The sequence below is a fragment of the Zootermopsis nevadensis genome, unplaced genomic scaffold, assembly GCF_977971745.1.
Source record: "Zootermopsis nevadensis isolate Lab colony 2312 unplaced genomic scaffold, Znev_1.0 Znev_ptg000027l, whole genome shotgun sequence".
Lineage (NCBI taxonomy): Eukaryota > Metazoa > Arthropoda > Insecta > Blattodea > Termopsidae > Zootermopsis > Zootermopsis nevadensis.
Window position 1 is genome coordinate 451,285 of NW_028259159.1, and position 21,957 is coordinate 473,241.

At 35.8% G+C, this 21,957-nt stretch overlaps 1 protein-coding gene across 2 annotated transcripts; it reads right to left on the reverse strand.

The window, feature by feature from the left end:
- Positions 1-707: 707 nt before the first annotated feature.
- LOC110836466 (uncharacterized) lies at positions 708-20,486 on the reverse strand. 2 transcript variants are annotated; one of them, XM_022077654.2, is made up of 13 exons: positions 20,182-20,485; positions 19,815-19,917; positions 15,892-16,099; positions 14,478-14,602; positions 13,711-13,835; positions 12,285-12,498; positions 11,510-11,906; positions 10,686-11,090; positions 10,110-10,375; positions 8,867-9,050; positions 7,765-7,922; positions 6,452-7,040; positions 708-5,622 (listed from the first exon to the last, which is right to left on the reverse strand). In XM_022077654.2, exons 1-13 carry the CDS (start codon positions 20,217-20,219, stop codon positions 5,573-5,575), a joined length of 2,862 nt encoding a protein of 953 aa, XP_021933346.1. In that variant the 5' UTR covers positions 20,220-20,485; the 3' UTR covers positions 708-5,572. The 2 variants fall into 2 exon arrangements, with proteins under 2 accessions (XP_021933346.1, XP_087212757.1); XM_087356631.1 differs by lacking the exon at positions 708-5,622 and adding an exon at positions 5,654-6,322 and having other exon boundaries at positions 20,182-20,486.
- Positions 20,487-21,957: the final 1,471 nt, after the last annotated feature.

Here is a 21,957-nt window from a genome sequence, read left to right on the forward strand (position 1 = left end):
TTCTTAATCAGTCAATATGAAAGTACAACTGAATTCACTGCATGTTTATTTACCTCGCATATAAAAAGATGTCCTGATCCAGTTGAAGAAACATGTCTGTAATAAAGAGAACATAATTTCATTTTTGTAAAAGTTGTTTTTCAATATTATGGAGCAATGTGCCTACATAACATACCATGTACTGTCAAGATGGTATGATATTTCCAGCCCTTTCTCAAAAGGTCATCATGAAATGCCACTCATGTTTTCAGTATCAGTCTTTTCACAATAAAGTTAAGCAGGATACAGACTGGCACCAGTCAAGCACATCCTTATGGAAATTTTTAAATAAGCATATTTTAACACTTCATATAATTATCAAAATTTTGACACAAACATTTTTGTAAAGAACAAGTTTTAAGACAGCCTTCCTAAATTCCCCTCACTACATATTTTTCTTATGCAATATAAAAAGAAACAAGAATAGACCATTTTCTTAGTGTACTGCACAAATCAAATTTGTATGGATATAAACATGATAAAGTAGAATGAAAACTCTGATTTAAGGCTCTATAATCACTCCTTTCCTTCTGAGCACATGCACAATGTGGATAATACTGATACCAACTCTTCTCCCACAATGTACTAGGAAGTAGAAATCAGAACCATTCTTCTAAGAGTGTTTAACAACATTATAGGTAAAGCTTACAAATAAAAAATGACAACAATGATTCTTCTTCTCATTTTATTGCATTCAATTTTATTTCAATATAAAATTTACTCTAAACTGTGCCTTGGTCCACCATCTAGAGGCCAGACCAAGATCACAATCAAAAACTCATTGTTTTTGAAGGGTGGTATAGCACTTCATCAATAATCAGATAATTACCATTCTGATTCCATGAAGAAAAGCTTTCCAACCCATGCAAATTATAAAGAATGACCTATCTGTGGGAAGGCAGCAATATGATCTTATGTTGTCTAATAACAAACTGGTCTGAATATGGAAAGTCTTCAAGGGAATCAATGCTCAACATCAAAGCAAAACTTCAGTGGTGTCAATGCATAAACTCTAAGCAAATACAATTTGCATACTCACAGTTCATCACCCTACAACACAAAAACATTCCACCAGATGTGATCACAGACTGAAGATTTTAAGTATTCCCTTCAGACATAATATTCACACTGCCAATGTAATGCTGAACAATACTGACAAAGTCAATGCTAACTAGCATTATAGTTGGCATTCATTACATCTACTTCTAAAATCTGTCTCCACCAATTTCACAATATGGCATCTTATTTACAGCTCCACAGACCTTCAAAAACAGACAATACTGCTAAAAATGTCCTCGCAGCATACATAAAAATTTAAATTTATCGTAACATTGCAGGATTAATTTATTCGTCATATGATGGATAGTGGCTTGTGTTTCTGAATATTGTAACATATTCTAAAACACCATCAACTCAATATTCTCCATCACTCATCTGTATCTGCATCATCAGTCAAACAAAATGTTTTTAATATTTATACATTGCAATAATCAAGGTCTTATGTTTAACCCTTTACTGCACTTAACTAGAATGTAACATACCAACATCTGCATAGTGTACCTTCACTGCTAAAACTTGACATTTTCTCTTTTTATAACTGTGTTGCTGTGATGTAAGGAATGGCAACTCAGGCAAACAATACTGACCATATTCATTTCATTACGAACATAAGTAACAAATTATATGTGCATATAAAGCCAATGATTATAACACAATATTTCCAAACCAACTGTTACGTGGACATCTAGAGTACAGTAAGATTTGGATGTAAAACATAATAAAATAAGGTTAGAAAGTTAAAAACAATAGCAGTACTTATATAAACTGATAATTGTAAAACAAGTGTAATTACTGAAACTGAAAGAATTAATGTTCATAGGAAGTACCAGTTTGCTGCATCAATACCTGTACAGTCCTATCAGTTTACACAAAATTAATTAATCTGTAACTGATATAATTTCATGAACCACCACATTTCTTTTAATTTAAAGTAACAGCCTACATATTCAATGTCTGTTTCACAAACATTCTAATGACAGTGAGAACAAATTGTGACTGCAAGATCACCAAATAAAATTATCACTTACATTTTAAATTTATGAAAGGAAGGACATCACAATGAGAGCACTTCATTAGTACCAAGGGGTCACAGACCATAATTTCATCATGTCACCTTTAAAAACAATATTTGCCTATAAAATAGTAATAGTATACCTTTTTCCACAATGTTTAAGGTGAGGTAAACAATACCCCAACCTTCCTTCTGTGGTCCACTGTACTACCTGTTCTAAAAATATTACACAATGGAATTTATTTTACTGTACATTTATACTACATACACTTATTGGTACTCTGTAAACATGACTCCATACACATAACAAACAGGAGACCAATGTGTTAACATCACAGCATACAACATGCACTGGTCACAAAGATTCAAACCAATGCACACAGAACAGCAAGTATTATAGAACTGTCTTAATCAGTGGGAGCCTTCACCATTCCAAAATGCAGTCCTATCTCCTGATGTTTCAAAATATGGAGACAGTTGTACCTCAAAAAGTATACAACTAAGCTTATAACTAACAATAATGGTTTAAAGTTTTAGTCCTATACTTCACTTAAAGGGCCTGTACAAAGACAGATTCCTTACTATTATATATCTATAATAAAGAAAGTACTGTGTATGAGTTCTGTTCCAGTAGCAGCCCTCTATATCACTTCATTGTTTACTTCACTTTTCAAACATTGTGGAATCATAAACAGCAGTCACAGTAATACCCGTTTCTGCACATATTGCATCAACTTTCAAGTAAATGAAGCTCCACCATATCAGAGATCAAGATCATACAACTGAAACATTTGAAACTCAGTTTCCATCATAACTTTAAATATTATTTCACACCATGTTTGTGAAACCTACAATATCAATACAATGCAGGACTGTTAAGGAAAACGTTTTTCAATATTACAAAAATTTAGTAACGAAGAATTAAACAGAAACTATATAAAGAAAAGAATAAAAACATTCCAAAATTAAATTTGAGATTTTCATTGGTGTTGACAATCTGGATTCTGGTCTTCTGGGTTGTGATAAAGTACAGTATTGCACAGTACACTCCTGGTTATCTGGATAATGATGGGGGAGATGCAAGAATAATAAAAATACAGATAATTCCAAATATTTTGTAATGGTTAATTATTTTTGTCAACTGTTTAGACTCCTACTCACAGCAGAATGAATTTCAGTCTCATCCTTCCCACACTCTTCACCTCCCCTTTTTTCACAGCAGCATTGACAAAACGTCTGTCCGTCATGTGTTAAAAGCCCACTCGGCACACATGAGTGTTGCCATTCTTCAGTATTATCTTCACCGATGTTTTAAAACCTTCTCACAGGAAATAAGACTCCAATGTACTTTGTCTCAATTGCACAGGAAATCCTGGAGTCAAATCAATTTGAAAACATGCGAGTACATTTCCTTCAACAATACTGCCACTCTTTAAACCACAGTAACACCACCAAATAGTTATCAATAAGATGCTTACAGCTTTTGTGCACATAATACAGAAATAATGGAGAAAATAAAGAACAAGAAAGGATAAATTATGTGACAGCAAAAGATATAACTGATATTTCTTTATAATTTAACAGGTGTATCTGTTTGAACTTCCATTCCAAAAATAAAATAGTTACAGATATGTAAATGCAATTAGAGTGCATATATGAATTGTCTGAAAGACATTTATGCAAATGTTTCTAATTAAATATCATTTAATTCATTAATATAGCAATGTTTAATTCTATAGTGTAATTGTCTGCTGCCACATCTAGCTGAAATTTAATGTACAATGGACATTCAACAAAGATAAGAAGATTAAATTAATGGTATATACAAATAACTGAACCATGTTAGAATATCCACCAAACATAATAAATACACCCTGCCAACTGATATACTATTTTAAAATTAATTTTATGGAGATGCAAAATAACATGTGAAAATGCATTCCCTTCCCAACACAAATCTTATATTCAATGAAGATGACTTGTCTCCTGGGATGTTGCACTGTGCAATCTGGTAGAAACTGCAGAGCCTCTGAAACATTGGTTAATTTCTACCAGACTACATTCACAACATCCCAGAAGACAGTCATCTCATACTTGTCACCATGAGAACCTGAAATCTCACTTAACAATCAATGGTAGAGGAAATAACCACCCCATTTCTGAGCAAACAGACATGTGGGTATGTCTTCAGTACAACACAAGAAATATGCAAAATTGAATCATCTGACTAAACATTCTTTTTCCATTTCTGGCATGAATTCTAACTATACACATTGTCAATATGACAAAGTACAATCAGATGATCATCTTCTACAGTTATGTGACATATTCATGTGTATAGTACAACAATGTCAGTTAATACTGTAATTCCCTCAAAATCAGAACAATGCAGCAACACTAACCAAGGTCTAAATGTGTAAGAACAATTTTGATTTCAGAGTAATGGGAACCACTCTGAATATATTATAGATTAAATTAACCCTGAACACCTGCAATCAAAACACAGACCACAGATAAATACAAATGGCATTTTCTGGAACTTGTGTAGAATGCATTAAAAAAGCATCATATTAAAAAAATTTAAATGAATCCCCTTTAGGCGTTTAGTAACTTCGTTTGAATGTCAGCAATGGGACACTAGATAACAATTCCCAGACAGTATCACCCAAAAGGAAGAAACAGAATGGAAAAGTTAAGGGGTCAGAAACTTACGTGAAACAGCAATGTCATCTATAAGGGATGGGCTTTGTGTACTTTCAGTTTCACCTGCAGGCATTCCCAATGATGGCCACATTGCACAAAAATCTCCTTTTATGAGAAACATCATGCTAAGGAAAATTAGACCACCCACAGTAATACTTGTAATTATTTCTTGACTGTTTCCCTTACACATAAAAATAGAACCCCCCCCCCCCCCAAAGATTACCAAGCAAGGGTTTCTTATTTCTTTCAGTATTCTGAAGATTACCAATATACCACTTAGCATAGTAACAGCAATACAATGTACAATGCACACACTCACAATACCATTCACTTATCTTTATGCTAGGAACACTATGCAGTTACAATACACTTATTTCAGTGAGAGGCAAATACAGGTAAAACCACTGCATGCCAACAAAGGTTATAAGGCAATCAGTTCTGTAACCTTATGGACCTGTTACTCAACAGAAGCAAATACTCCACCTTTGCATACACCAACTGGTATGATCTCTTCTCATCACAGACCTCTCCCACATAAAGTCCCAACCACTCTGCCAACATACTATAACAATAACAATCTCATATTTATCAGCTAATAATCTCTGAACATCTGCCTTCCCAGCAAAAAAGTTATTCTTTTTCTGCCACGTGCACTGTCTGGGGTATGCTTTTAACTTCTGTTTTACTGCTTTACTGTATATAATTATTATTATTAATTATTATTTAGTTGTTTTTTTGCTACTAATTGATACCCTCTCATCATTGGTTATGAGGCAGTATCACTTGAATATGTGGCTGAGTGCTGCCCACTGAAACAAAGAAATTAAGTCATGTTTAGCATAAAAGAAACACACATGTCCAGCTATGATTCATCTGTGAAACCACTTAATGAATTTTTGACAAAATTTAGTACTGGAGGTTTACACGAAGATTGTCAGACAAATTTAAAAATAGTCTGCTGCAGTTCAACAGCCTCTACTTTACAAGATCTAATCAAAACATTAGTATAAAACAAAACGTGGACCCAATAAAAATAGAAAATCTTTTTATATGTCACATGTTTATACCTCAATAAATAAAAAAATCTTAACACAAGTGCAGTTTCAATAACCTTTAGAGAATCATTCCTACAATCTAATGACATAATATACAAGTTACAAATGAAGAACATGTTTTGCCAGTCCCAGAGACAGTTGTCTATGCATGACGTAATCTGGAATAAAATGCATTCAGCAAACATTACTACTGATAGACAAAGTGACACATGGTAAAAGACATTTGTTCCTTCTATGGAGGTCTCTGTTACAGAGAGGTAACAAATGTAGGTTTTAATGTTCAAAATATTATAGAAGATAAAATATAAATATACCTTGGGAGAAATCTAGTCAGGTAATAATAATGGTCCTTACGATTTCAAATGGTTACAATAACGAAGATGGCCGTCTTTTGGGTTGTTGTGCTGTATACTCTGTTAGAAGTTTCCTGACATTTCAGAGGCAGCAAGCATCTCTGAAACATTGATAAACTTTTACCTGACTGCATGACTCAACAACTCAGAAGACAGCTATCTTCATACTCATCACTGTGAGAACACGAAATCTCATTTCATTACATCAACATTTAGGATGATAATATTACCTTGGTGCTGGTGATGAATGTACTGCACTGCAGCTTGCTGCATGCTAGCTTGTTGCATCATAGGATGATGTGGATTATGTGCACCCGGAGGCAGCTGTCCTGGCGGCAGCACTGGACACATTATAGAGTATGTATGGGGTCCACTAGGAGGGTGCCCTTGTGGTGGTCCTGGAGGTGGCTGCTGGTAAGTAGCTGGCGGTGCCCCAGCTGGAGACTGCGGGTGGCCACCTTGCGGATGGTGGTGGTAAGCACCTCCGCCTGCTGCACCTCCATTATTTGGAGCACCTACAGGAGTATGTGGAGGGCCTGGTGGGTTAGGAGTGGCCCCTTGTGCAGGTGATGGTCCACTGGGTGGAGGTGGACCCTGCTGAGAAGGTGGAGGAGGGTGTCCATGGTGATGAGGATGGGGATGATGTGGATGGCCATGATGTGGTGGCCCCATGCCTGTAGGCGGGGCAGGGGACATGTACTGAAGTTGATGAGGCCCTGGTGGGGGCTGAGGTCCAGGTGATTCATGATGATAACTCATTGATGTTGGTACAGCTCCTATAGGAACCATGCCTGCACCCTGCTGTACCATACGGACCACCTATACGATAAAAGTTGCAAGGTATTCTCAAAAAATACAAACTGCAAAATCCTACACAATAATTTCTTGAACATTATACAGAGAAGATTAAAATAAATAACAACAGCCAATAAAGCATGGTTTCTCTCTTTACATAACAAGATGTTCCACGCACTTTTCAACATCATACAAATCACAACAATCAATCTGTTACTTTGGGGTTTCTGCTGTAGACAGGCCTTCCATGCATATAAAAACAGTTAAGAATGCATAGGCCATGAAGGTGACAAGCACTAGGACAGATTAGAAGCATAAGTCCAAACTTATGCTTTCATAAAGTGGAAATGTGTCTCAATGAATTCCACATGTGTGCGCTCTTACTAGGATGTTTTCAAAAAATTGAACATATGAAAATAATATAACTGTACATAATATGAACCAAGTAGCTTGTATAAATGCCAGCTGTTTGAAAATTTTGTGCATGGGTAAATGAATTAATTCCTAAAATTCCAGCCTTTATTTGAAGCTTGTAGCTTAAAAACTGCATTAAATAAAATTAGTGTTTTAATCTGCTGGACTTTGACACCAAACAATTTGTATTTAATCTGGCTATCCTTCTAACACAGCCCCAATTAAACATCACATTTACCTGCAAATTATTAAAAAACAATTTTTATATACACAAATTCTTGAAAGTGCTCTTTCTAAACTAGACTGTGCAAAAACTTTTGTTCCCATTACTCACATGTTGATACTGTGTCTGAGGTGGTAGATGCCCTTGATGTGGATATGGCAATGCAAACTGAGTAGGTATAGGGGCAGGAGCCAACAATGGCTGACCTGTAGCTGCTGCCACCTGCATTTGAGATGCAATGTCTGGACGATGAGGCATTGGCATTGGCACTGGAACAAACACATTTCTTCATTTTCTGCCTGCATTTTTAAATCAGCCTATGACATTCAGAGCTTCAGACAAGCTTACAACATAAATCTTATGCCAAAGCATTCAACTTTAGCCAAATGTAAATGCATTACCTTATACTGTGAAACATTCTGAACAATATTTTGACACCTGTGATGACGTTTCTCATTTTTGAGCAGATACAAGCCTGTAAAAAATTGTTTTAGACAAAACATCTAAATATTTAGACTGGCCTGTTGTTAATACATTGTCACTTTTATTCACATACACAAAATAACTCCCATAACCAGATTCAAGTTTTACCTTAAAAATGACAAGGTAAAGAAGTTAAAAAAAGAAAAACTAAATAATGCACAACATATGGGTAACTAAGACTGTGACAAAAACACTTGTAAAAATGATTTAACCTACTGAAAGAAAATTTGTCATTAAGTCTAACCATCAACAACACTAAATACCTCTTTGGACTCAATCCTGACCCATTTCAACCCACTTCACATTTCATAATATATCTAAAATAACAATTTGTAAGAAGTCCATCTATATTGTCACACCTTTTATGGCATTTCCAAATGGCAATAAAATCTGTAAATCAGTACAACCATAAAAGGCTCAGAAAACTGGTTCAATACAACAGCAATTCTTTTGACATTGTTCAACATTACAGATCTTTCAGCATGTTCCAAAATAGCAAATAAAATCCAGCACTTATAGCATCATTTACAGTATTATTCTAGATTTTGCCTGGAAGGGCTGAGGAACACCATTAAAATCCCAGGATAGTAAGTCTCCAAGATGAGATTTGAATATGGGACCTCCTGAAAAATGAAGCAGGGATGCTAACCACCTAACCACAATGTTTAGTCCCAACTCTTTCCAATCCATATATTTCATCATCAAACAGATCTGGTTACCTGGAACTCACCTTTACGGAATCGGCTGTTTTGATTTTGTGGAGTGAATGCATTAGGTTGGTTAGCTGCTGCAACAACGTAAGTTGGCATAACCATTGTAGCAGTCATTCCAGCAGCAGCTCCTGTTGGTGCTGCGCAGTATTGTGGTGTCTGCGGAGTGTGTGGCCGTGATGGAGTGGGTGTACTTGGAGAACGCTGAAGGAATTACAGACAAGGAAAATAAACAAAAGTGAAATGGCTGGTGTCATACCAGCAGCAATGCCAGGCACTTTTGTAAAAGCAAATAAAATAACAGAAATCTCAGAGCTGAAAATACACAACATAAATTGTTAAAATCAAGTATTTTACTTAGTTGTGATTTTCCTAATACTATGAGTTACATATGCAGCACAAATGGTTTACTCTAAGGAAAAGGCTTAATACTAATATTAAGCTGGTACAGATCTTCTATCGTATGAACGTGCCACAAAGAAATACTTGCACCAGTACATGCTTTGTTTTACTTCACAATACCCAATCCAGCTCAAACTAATCACATAATTACACGACACATCCTGTAGCCTGACACACCAAATATTGGTCAGAAGAATGATTGCACTTGTGGTACGATTAGTGAATAAGAAAAGTATGACTAGAATTTCAGTGCCAAAAATGCAAAGTCAGCATGTGTATAGTTCATATTTTCCATATAAAGGTAGATTTCTAGATATGCCTTCTATTACAATGTTGGAAGGACATGCAATAAAATGTAAGAGCTGTATATTTTGATCTATATACTTTGTATATAAAACCTTTTTTGAGGGGGGAGGGGTGTAAGAATGGACCACTACAGATATGGATGTTTTTCTTTCATGAACTGTTTACAAAACATTTTCTCAGTACTAATACCATTATTAGTTAAATCCTTGAATTTAAATTCAGCCACCAGCCTCACAGCATGGGCATTTAAATTCACCATTCCCATAAGATAAAGGTTACGAACTAGTTAACCCATTTTGTAAAAGAACGCACAAAATATTTAGAACAGGCTCACAACTGTGTTTTTAAGACTGTGTCCAGAGAACACATTTTTATAATTACTTTTAATGTGTGAGACATTTTTCATTCATGACAAGTTACAAGACATAAATTTTACTTCTAGAGTATTACAAGATCAATGACGTGAAAGTCTGATCATCTAGCTTACACACAAAATTTAATGTTGCTACTGTACAGATGTAATTGAATACAACAGGAAGTAACAGCAGTTCTTACCGGGGTAAATGGTTTAGCATTTGGGTTGTATACAAACTCCTTGGCATTAGGATTGAGGGTTGATTTTTTTAGCGTAGATGCCACTTTATCAACTGGGCTACCACCAGGCTCACAACCCTGTTGGTCCTTATTCCCTACACCTTCTTCAGGGGATTGCACCTGCCCCTGCTTCTTGCAATCATTAGCACCTGTATCACCAGTCTCTCCAGCACTTAATTTGAAATCCTGCCCAAACTTCTTCAAATCAGCTTGTTGTTCATCACGCCCTAAATATAGAAGAAGAAGAAAGAGATTGGAAATGCGCACTCTTTGGAGTATACAAAAAACCCAAGGGTGTTCTTCATGTCACATCAGCAGGTTGCTTAATCAATAATCACTGCTCAAAGGAACTGTTGACATGAACCACTCTTAACTGGAAGGAGAACAAATGTTATATCAAATGCAACAATGGCATTTAGGGTCAGTTACAATGAGAAATAAAAAATAAGAATTGCATTTATATCCTCCTTCTACAAGAACTGTTCAAAATTAAATATGCAACACTTCTTCCTCTTCTCACAAAGCCAGTGAACTTACCCCTTGAAGTCTGCTGCAGTTTCCTATTTACAGGGGCATTACTGGTGTTTGTGTTAGGGACCTGCTGCACCACAGCCGGCTGCTCTGGAAGAGAGGCCACTTTCATAGCAATTATGTTGTCAACTGCAGGTGGTGGCTGTTGCACAGAAACAACTGGAGGAGTTGTTACTAGTGTAGGAGAAGCTACTGAAGGAGCACCAGCCACCGCTGGAGCTGGGGCAGTGAGCACCTGAGCTGGTGTGTTACTATGTGTTGCACTGCCACTGCTAGGGAAAGGAGCGGGTGGAATACCACCAGGGGAGTGATGACTCAATTTAGGATCAACTCTTGGAGGAAGAGGACCTTGCTGAGGCTGATCTGCAGGATACCGAGGAGGATCTGACACAGGAAATGCACCACGTGGACCTTGAAAGAGAAAAAATACAAGCAGCAGATTAACAGAACATCAAGTGAAAATCATCTTAAACTACTGAAACTTTATCAATTTACAGTCCCTTAACCTTCCTAAAATAAGAACTTTATACGAATATACGAGCTATTATATGTTAAAAAGCTATTCTATACCAAACATTTAAAAAAAGGCTTGCCTTACAGAATACTATTCTGTACAATTATGCACTACACCACCACACTTCATGAGTAAGGGCAGTTTCCAACATTACATGTTTCTTTGTCCACCTACATAAATACATCCTTCATCATTATTCCAGCAAACCAAAGAAAAATAATCTATCATTACATCATATAACTACCTTTGCAATAAAATAATATGTAGAATGATTTTAACACAATCATCAAACTATTACAATACTGCTTAAGTTTACCTGAGCGTATCTGCTGCAGAGATCTCTTTGAGTCCATTCCATTTATTTTATTTGGTTCCCTTTGTGACAGAGGAGGCTGTTGTTGAGAGGGTACTGGTGTATACCCAGGACCATGTATATGCGGGACAGGGGGAGGTTGGTTCAATGAAACTACAGGGGTGGCAGTGACTGATGGTGGTTGAAAGGGGGGTGGATGGAGATATGCCCCTCCTCCTGCTCTTGCAGGGAGTGGTGCTTGCTGCTGCGGTTGCAGTGGTGGTTGCTGGGGTGATGCTTGTGATGGCAGCTGCTGCTGAGGCAGACTTTGAGGCTGTGGGGGTTGTGCATGCTGTGGCGAATGCATTTGTTGCTGAGGCTGAGAAGGGGGAGGCGGAGTGGATCGAACCAATTTCCCAGTCTGTAAAACATAAAGTAAATGCACAATACTGTAAATTGGTTGCCCCCAAACAAGTTGTTCTAACAAAATCCAATTAATGCAATTCAAACCATTTTCCTTAAACACAATATTTTCTAATAATTAGTACGTTAACATTGATCCTGCTTTTAGACAGTGACACCATGTTAAAGTGGGTTGTGCTGCTGATGTTTCAAGTGAACACATTACCTCCATCATCAGAGCAGAAGTGACAAGTCACAATAAAACATTTCCATAAACCACTTTTACAAAGAGATCTGTGTAATATACGTCTGTAGTTCCTAGAAAATAATCCTTCACATTCATTATTGAAATCAAACTGAAGCGACACTTACCAGAGAACAGAGTAGATTAATTTACCTGTGGATTTTTTCTTTTGGCAGGTGGAACATATTTTCCTCCTTCTAGAGTACCACCACTTCCAGCACCTAATCCCACATTTTGTGTTTCAGAGGGACGAATCACTGCAGCAAATATGTCCTCCTCATCGCCATTTTCAACATCTATACGAGCTTTGTAATTTGGATTTGCTTCAATCTCGCTTGCTATTTTGGCAGCCTTTGCTTCTGCCTCTCTAGAATGGCAGAATTCAAAATAATCTTACTGCTATAAATATAAACAAACACAAACAAAATTTGATCATAACCTGCACACACTGATTTCAACAACATTCACAAATTATGCTTACATTTCTTCTGCCAGCTTTCCTGTCATTTTGTTTCCTGGTATGCTTTCATAAATTTTAAATGCTGGTACTACAACATAATACTTCTGTAGCTTTCACACTGTTTCCAGTCTCCTTTCTTACAAACTTATATGGTGATCCCTTCATACCAGTCCTCTGGTATTCTATTTTGTATCACACTTGTGAGTAAACAGAATCATAGCTGTCACCTCAATGTGAAACAAATGTCATTCAAAATATATTTGTATTTTCAAGCTGATTTCTGAAAGGATAATGGGCTCTCTCATTTGAGGTACGCAAGCTGTATTTGTCCAAACAGCAACTTTCTTGCCAATTTTTACAAGCACACCACTGCAATTAATAATGTTAATTCTTTCACTGTTATGAGAGAGAGTTCTGCTACATGAAACAGAATGCCATGCATTATGGATGCAACAGTTTTGCAAGGGTACAGAGTGAACTGTACTATCAATTTTTTGTTGTCAGTCAATATATTCAAGTAGCTGAAGTTAAACATAATGGAGGGCATTAACGATTTTCTACATTTAAATTCTAAATGTAATACATTGTACTGAAATGTATGGGAATTGAATATTGCAAGAAAAACTAAATGCTCAAAACAGGGCAACTGACAAATGCACACAGCCTACTGATATACATTTTCACTGACAGTAAAAGGGTTACCAAAATAATTCCTTCTAAAACAATGCCTCCAATTATAGTAATATGGTGGTCAATATATGAAAATTTCATTATGATCAACTGTGTTTAATTTATTTTCAATTTCTGATCCCTGTTGAAATACTGCAGATATAAACAAAACCTGGTGTGTTACACCCAAATGTGTATAACAATTTTATACAAAAATTTGCTGCATGCTTAAAAGAACCAAGAATATGACAACCCAAAGCATAAATTGTGTTCCTAACATGAATGGAATAAAACATTATATAGGTCTCACTGATCAACAATAATTACATATAAGATTTACACAAATATTTCTGAACCTCTTATCACTACTACTTAAGAATTATGTTGTTTAATGAATGTACGAAACACAAAATATACAAAAATTTTACTTACAAGTATTTATGAACTTACTTATAATCTTTGGTGTCCTTCTTCTGCAACTGCAGTGTGTAACCCTCAAGGGATGGTTGGAATGATGATTGTACACCATATACCTGCTCATTCTTCCTAAACATTTCTTCAACGTTCCAACCATTCTGAAGAAACAGGAAACACTAGCTATATATAATTAATTCATTTAGCATGCCTTCCACAACAGAACATATTAACATGACTCTCAAAATTCCAAGAAGTTTAACTGCAATAGCACAATGAAATAAAAGAATGAGGTTTGATCAAAGAGTATTGAGATTAAATTAATAACTCAGATAAATCACGCAGCACAAAGGTGTGACTGTGACAAGTTTATCATGATGTGTTACCAAATATGCAAGCATAATTTACAGTTCAATCCAATGTTTCAGTTTTCAAGGTCAGAATTCAAAGTCAAGAGTTGATATAAAAATATCCAATTGATCCAACTGTACAGAATGTGAATGAGTTAAACTCTGTGAGAACATAAAAAACTTACCAATTGATAAAACTTGCTCTGAAGATGTTAAATTTTAGAATGGGACAAATGTCCAATAAATTTGGTGAGTGCCCTAAATGCCCTTCAAACAGTAGAAATAATAAACCAACAGTTCAAGGGCATCTGCAGCATTCCCTACCAATATTCTGTATCTACCCCTTGCAAGCTGCATGCCCAACCCATTGGAACCTCCTAGATTTCACTATCCTCACTACGCCAGGTGGAAAGTACCTAATAATGCAATTAAATCAATACGAAAATAACTCACGGCATTGGTTGCTTCAAGTTCATAGCCATCATCTCCATTGCAACCTGGTCCTATCCATGGTTCCAGTTTTTTTTCAGGCACCTGTCCATTAAACTTGGAAATGGCAGTGTCCGTCTTAAATGCACCTGAAACAAGAAGAAAATAACTTCTATGTTATTTCATGTAATTGACCAGGTATCGATTGTGGTCTTCTGGATTATGATGCCATGCCAACTGTGATCCTCTGGGGTATGTAGTCTTGTATGTGGTTATCAACATTCCTCTGAAGAACTGGTAACTACCTACAATACCACACAAAATCACAACCCAGAAGACTACAAGTGACACTTTCACCACAATACAAACATCAAATCTCAACTGATCAAGTAGTTCAAAACACAAATTCCTTGGAGGTAAAGGACAAAAGTACTAGTGTATATCAGTAAATGAATACACAAAAACATATTCATTCTAGTGACTCCATTACTTATGTTGTTACTTACAATCTATAATTTATTTTTATTTTTTAAAATGACACTGCAGCTATATGAAAGCAGCATAAAAGGGTACTAAGAAACTTAACATTTATTACGAACAAAAAATTAAACTTCCTCACACCTGTCAGTAACAATGTTGGAAGAACCTATCTTTAGGATAAAAAAGATACTGGCAATAAGATTAGGGGTCTTTCAGTATAGCCCAGAAATAAAATGCCACAAAGTTTCCAATGACAAAGTCCAGTTCCTCCTAAGACTTTCCTGCCCAAAACAAACACCAAAAACAATTTCATATGCTTATTTGAGAAAAAGATTTCGGAAATCTGAGGGAGTACATTCATAAAAGATGCAAAACTCTGGCCAAATATGTAGAAATTGCATCACAACACTGATCCTCCCCACACAGCACTTACAGTAGGTAATTTTTGGAACATCAATTGTATTTACCTGATTTGCTCCATGATTTCATCATGTTGCCAAAACCAGAAACCTACTTAGAAGTGTTTCATTTCAAATGACTGAAAGACAATAAGAGCAATGTAAAGACAAAACTGACGTAACTTCAAAAAATTATTTTCAGACTTTGCAGAAATGCTGAAACACATGCATACAGTCAAAACAATCACACTTTAAAAGTGATCACAAATTAATGAAGGTCGATGACAAAATCCTTTTAGAATCAGTATGGTTATGTGACATCATGTATGTCAAGACCACACTGTTTTCCAATAGTGACAGACCATGCCTGTATTTATGATTCTGAAGTAACAGTATAATTTCCTCCCCTTCTGCTACCCCTGTTCTACCTTACTAAATTAGATGAAGGAGCTAATTATTAAAAGTACTAATGGTGAAAAGGACATCAAACAACACAGGGCCTAAACACACACTAAACTAGAAATATAGAAGTTTTACTGCAATATACAAACTGTACTAGCCTCTTGTAGCAAACTCAAGGTCAACATCCTGCGCTGCAATTGTAACAATGTCTTCTGGTTTGAAGATAAGTTTCTCAACCACTGTATCAACATTAATCTTAGCTGGGTTAGCCTGATCAACCTTGTGGGCCATCTCAAGCACTACTTCAAAGGCGCTTGAAAACGTGCGGAACACACCCTCAAAAACAGAACCATTCAGAGTCAGAACCTAAAACAAAAATGAAAGAGAAAAAGGCATTACTATTAGCAAAATGCATCAAATAAATAAAACTTTACATTAATGAGAAAAAAATGCTGTCACGTTACTTTGCATTGAACAATTAACACATACAAAAATACAAAATTCAAAACACTTTGCAACATGAATCAGATGGTGATATTAACAAGCTGTCCAGTCAAAATTCTGTACAAAAGACATTCTCTACATGACTGCAGAAAGACATAAATTGCATAAAATTCTTGTTAAAGCATGTTCTGACAAAATGTGAACTTGCACACATCAGAAGTCTGGAGGAACATGGTGCCTCCATTTTCATGGCTATTTATCAGGCAGTATGTATATCAACACTGAGATAAAATTATAATAATGTGTATCCCAAACAATTTTTACACACAGATTTTAACCTATTCACAAATTCAGTAATTTTTTTGAATAATACTAGTAGTGAAATATTTAGGTCCTTTTACATCACATTCTCTCCTTATACATCCCATGCCTCCAGCAGCATGCATACACAAATAAAAAAAGGAAAGAAAATCCAGTGGTTATAGACAGAGACAAAACAAAAAGTGAATAACACATGCTCATAACCAGTCCTGCACAAATCCAACACCAGGTATACATGGCACCTAAAATTGTACTGGTGAATACATTTATGTGAATGTTATTTCTATCGCTAACATATATCTGTGTGCATTTTCTGGATCCTAGTTTCTGGAGATGGCTCCTGCATTAATAGTATTTACAACCCTAACAAACGAGCAATGCTCAATAAGTAAGACTTGAGGTTCTCACAGCGGTGAGTATGAAGATTTCTGTCTTCTGGGTTATTGCGCTGTGTTTCAGAGGTCATACTGCCTCCGTCATCAGGGCGATGACGGAGGCAGTATGACCTCTGAAACGTTGGTTAACATCGACCAGACTACACAGCGCAATAACCCAGAAGACAGAAATCTTAATGCTCAATAAATCTGGCAAAAAACAAAAAGGTACAAAGCTGAGCACAAAATAAGAAAATGTGTAGCCAGCAGGAAAGAAAATTGGTGCAATACAGTCTGAAGAATGTACATTCTCATTTACCACATATACTTAAATGTGCATATGTAAACTATGAAACAGCTGGATATCCCATGTTAAGTTCACTTTTGCCACACATAAAAACATAAATCAGATGAAAACACGTAGTATAATTTCCACTCCACTCAACCTTTTATGGAATATATTGTTCACTTAGTAATCTTGTATTTTAACATTCATACTTCTGCTACTGCTGTTATATTGTAAACAGCCATTTGACATTAGTGTAGTAATTTCACACAAAACTAACAATAAACTGTTTCTTCAGTCATTTGCCTTTATCAAGATAGCAAGTTGGGAGGCAAGGGGTATAAACAGTCATGATCACTAGCAAAATCCTTCCCCCACAAACCCAAAATATGATTTCAGATATCAACAAGAAAAACTGTAAACTTTTGTGTAGACAGCTAATCCCACTTGAACCTCAAAGTGGACACCTTCAGAAAACAAGAATGGTAAACATTACATTTTAAGGAAAAAGAAAGTCATTCAGATTGTCCTCAATTCCTGTGACGTGTTTCATTACATCTACACAATAAAATCTGAAATATATACCTGATGGGGGGGGGGGGGGGAGGAGAGGACCGTAGACATTCACACACACATTTTACAATATTGTACAATTATTTACTGTCAAAATACATGTAGTGGTGACTTTGAATAATGAATCAGGAAGATGTAGACGGAAATGATTTAAACTAATTAATATACCATTCTACCTAGACTAAGAACAATGTGAAACATCAATCAGATCAGCTCATCACTATCTGGGAATTTAATCTGAGTGACCCACAATTATGAGTCATCAGGCATGTTACCAAGGTATGTTCTTGGTAAAATAATAAAACTGCAGCTTTGTCTTCATCTTAACAGAGACAACTAATAAAATTTGGATTACATATTACTAACTGCTGCAGTCTAAATAGAATAGTAGAAATATAAATAACAGAATCTGTCACCCTTGCAAGTGCTACAGAGAACAAAGACCACAGCAATATAACTGGTAAGATGAACTCCAACATTTTCCAAATGCATGCTTTGCAATTTCACATATTTTCCTGGCCTTGATGTTAATTTCTTGTTGACATACTGTATATAATAAAGCTCTGCTAGAAGTAATATGTTAGTGCAGAACTCTGTATATCACAAATCTATCTCAGACTAATATACTTGTATAATATGTAAACTTTGTTGGCTGTGACAATACTGTCACATGTACATCTTCATCTGCTGTATGTAATAACTAACAGAAAAGCCAGACCATCAGCTAAACACAGCAGCCAATGCTGGGTAAAAATGCTATCACAAAGGATTCAATAATGAAACCTTTTGTGTACAAGAGTGGCAATTAGTTGTAGGTATCCTTCTAGGACATATAATGCAACTTTTCTGTCAAGAATTTAACACCAAGACAATTTAAAATCAATAAACACTGGTTTCTGGAACAGATTTACATTGACAATATACCTGCAAATTGCAAGTAGTTATGATGGTACTGCAATCCATTGCCTAGAATCATCATCACTGGCTGTTAAGAAAAACAGGTGCTTTCCATAACTATGACAACTTCAAACCATAGAATAATACTGAAAGTACACATACAGAACTTAGACTGCTAATTATCAACATAACAATTACTAATATTCAGTTGTAGACAGTTCTGTTACACAAACCCAAAGTTAACTTATTTATAAGAGATCAATTTCTGAAGCTGTTTTTCATCAATTCATGAATCTACGATGTTGGTACTACAAAAATTACCTTCTTATAATGTCATTTCTCTTCATCAACTTAGTGCATTACATTATACATGTGACTAAAAAACTAAACTACCTTCATTCCAAGGCCAGCAAAGTGATGGGTCAAAGGTGAAGCTCCTATCTTAGGACCAAAGAATAATAATCTGCTGCTTGGTCAGTCATTATACAAATAATTTTTAAATGTATACCTTGAAAACCTACTCAACACCATTTCTTATATTGAAGCAAGCACAATCCAGTGTTCTGCGAGATTTCGCAATCAGCAAACAAATGTGAAATTCTTCAGACGTGCATTTATTTACAACAATATATCTTTTATATTGTGGTCTTCCAGGCTGCTGTGCCACAAAGTCTTGTGGTTGTGTATAATTTTGGAGAACCATGCTCCTGAAATCTTCTGGGCACAAATCCTGTATTGATCACGCCATTTACTTTTTCATATAACCAATGTCTTGCATACTGCCCATTCAGCAAAAATGGGCAAATACAAACACAACTTAACATTCTTCAAACGCAAGAAACGTTCAACAAGGCAAAGGCAGCTATTATGATCAATAGTTCAGTAAGGAGGTCTGGCTTCATTTTCTTTAAGAAAGATACTGTAGCAAAACATGATGATTCTTTCTATAGGGGAAACTGGTATAAAAAATCTGAAAGTACAAATGCATACTCATTCCACTGATTATTGTGTGCAAATTGATACAAAGATTAGATTAGGAAAAACTGAGGATAGGCGAAGATATAGTACTGCATGCATGCAGACAATGGAGTATCTACAAACATGATGCCAGTGTTCTACAATCATTGTAATACTACATTGCAACTATACTTTGCCCATTATATATATATATTGTTGTACAGTTTACCTGAACGGTATTTCCTACAAGACTAGTACTTGCATACATGAAGGGTGCATTTTGATAGATGCCATCAGCAGTTACACTCCTATCTGGTCGAGTGCGTGATGACCTAACAAGAGAAAAACCACGCCTAATTAAAATACAAACATAGCTTACAATTACATTCCCTATGCAATGTCGAAATTCCACACAAAGTAAATAAGTGACTGCAATGACTTTTTAAGAGTATGAACGAAACATTGAATACTCAGGTGATATAACTTGCTTATGGAGGTCAGTGTCCCAAACGATGTTTTCGTATGGATGGTCATATAAAACATAATATATGACTACTGCCTAGCCATACATAACAACACCATTATTAAATGCTAACCTTGTTGTACTTGAGCGACTTTTCCGCTTGTTATTCATCTTGCCCTCCTCGTTCCTGCCGGGATAGGCGCCTTCTCGTTTTCTTGTAGGGACCGGAATTTTGGAAAATTTTATTATAACTCACCAAAGAAAGAGACAAATTAGTCAACCACGGCGGTTCTAAACGTCTTGTTGACACTCTGGATGCAGTTTTGTGTACACTCAGCTCACAGTTTGCAAATAATTAAATAAATATTTCACTGAACGTAATTTCAACTTGAAGCCACAAGACTACTCGATTATTGCAGGTAGTCCAGCGTAAGGATACAGTAAATGGGTGACGTAATCGATTAGCTGTGCCAAAATTATGCACGGAAGGAGGCTCTTGGAGCAACGCACTTACACATCTATGAAAAAATCCTTCCATTCATAATTATCTCAGGACGATTAAACTTAAACATTTCCAAGGTTCAAAACAAAAATATGATCAATTTCTTTCAGCGTATAAATATTAATGTTCATAGTCCAAAACAAGTTCTACTTGGAGACTCCTGGCGATAAAATTATGTACTGTTTGAATGATTAATAGTGCTGCTATCTACACAGCATAAATCATTATAAGCACATTTAATAAGCAGACTCAGCAACTTTACCAATTACAAGTACCGCGTTGATAAAAATTATTCCTTACTTTCATGTCTGAAGGCTGATATAAATAAATCTAACAAGTTAAAAGTTATACGGCATTACTCAGAATCAAATCACTTCTTCCTCTTATACCAATCAAGTGCATAAAAATGTAATCGAGAAATGAATTGCTATTATGGCATGTGCATTGGTCATCAACAATTTCATTTTAAAAATCGTACTTGAAGAATGGTCGACATAATTTTGTTATTTGAAGTTGACAAAGTGAGATTCCTCATAAATTATTGCCCCCAGTTTTGACTCCCATTTCACAAAGATGTACAATAATTGATTCTTTCTATAACTGGAGTGTCGGTCACTTTCCCATGCTCTGCTATAAGCAAGTAATAGTATGCAAATCACTAGAAGCACTATTCATCTCTACAGTACATTGCATGTGTTATCAGAATGATGAAGAGAAATAACCCACAAATTATGTACTTTTCTTCCCTTCTTAATATGGCAACATTTATCATCAGATATTTCAAATCATTCTGTGCTCTGCCACTAATGAAGACTCGGAAACAGTGTTGATGCTATGCTCAATGTCAACTAATTACATTTCTGTGTGGCCATGGTGCAAGTAACAATTTTATTGTCTTTCCCAGTTAAAATAAAATAGAGAGTGGCAGGCTCAAACAGCAATCTGTAGTACCTGATTCTGCTGGTAGGTAACACAGACAACATAATTGAGAGTGAGAGATGAGTAGGCATTAGTAATAAACAGGGTAGATGAAAGATAACCAGACCAGCAACAGTGATGGTACTGAGATGTAAATTATTAGGCTTTGTTAGATTATATAATATAGAATATATAAAAGAAACCTAAGATGGATATGGTTTTCTCAGCACATGGTTATTATGAAAAAAGCTCAGACATAACGCCAGGGAAGCTACTCAGTGACAGGGACGGGTAACTGGATATCCTGGAGAAAATGAAAGGTTTAATTTAACAGGTGTACCATGTGAAATATGTGAACACTGAGGTGTGTTGGCATTTAAAGCTGAAAAAGGGCAAACTGTTCAAATGCACTGTTTATTTCCCTAATTATTCCACCCCTAATTACTTAAAATGAGAAGAAAAGAGACAGAAGGACAGAAGCCTCCTGGC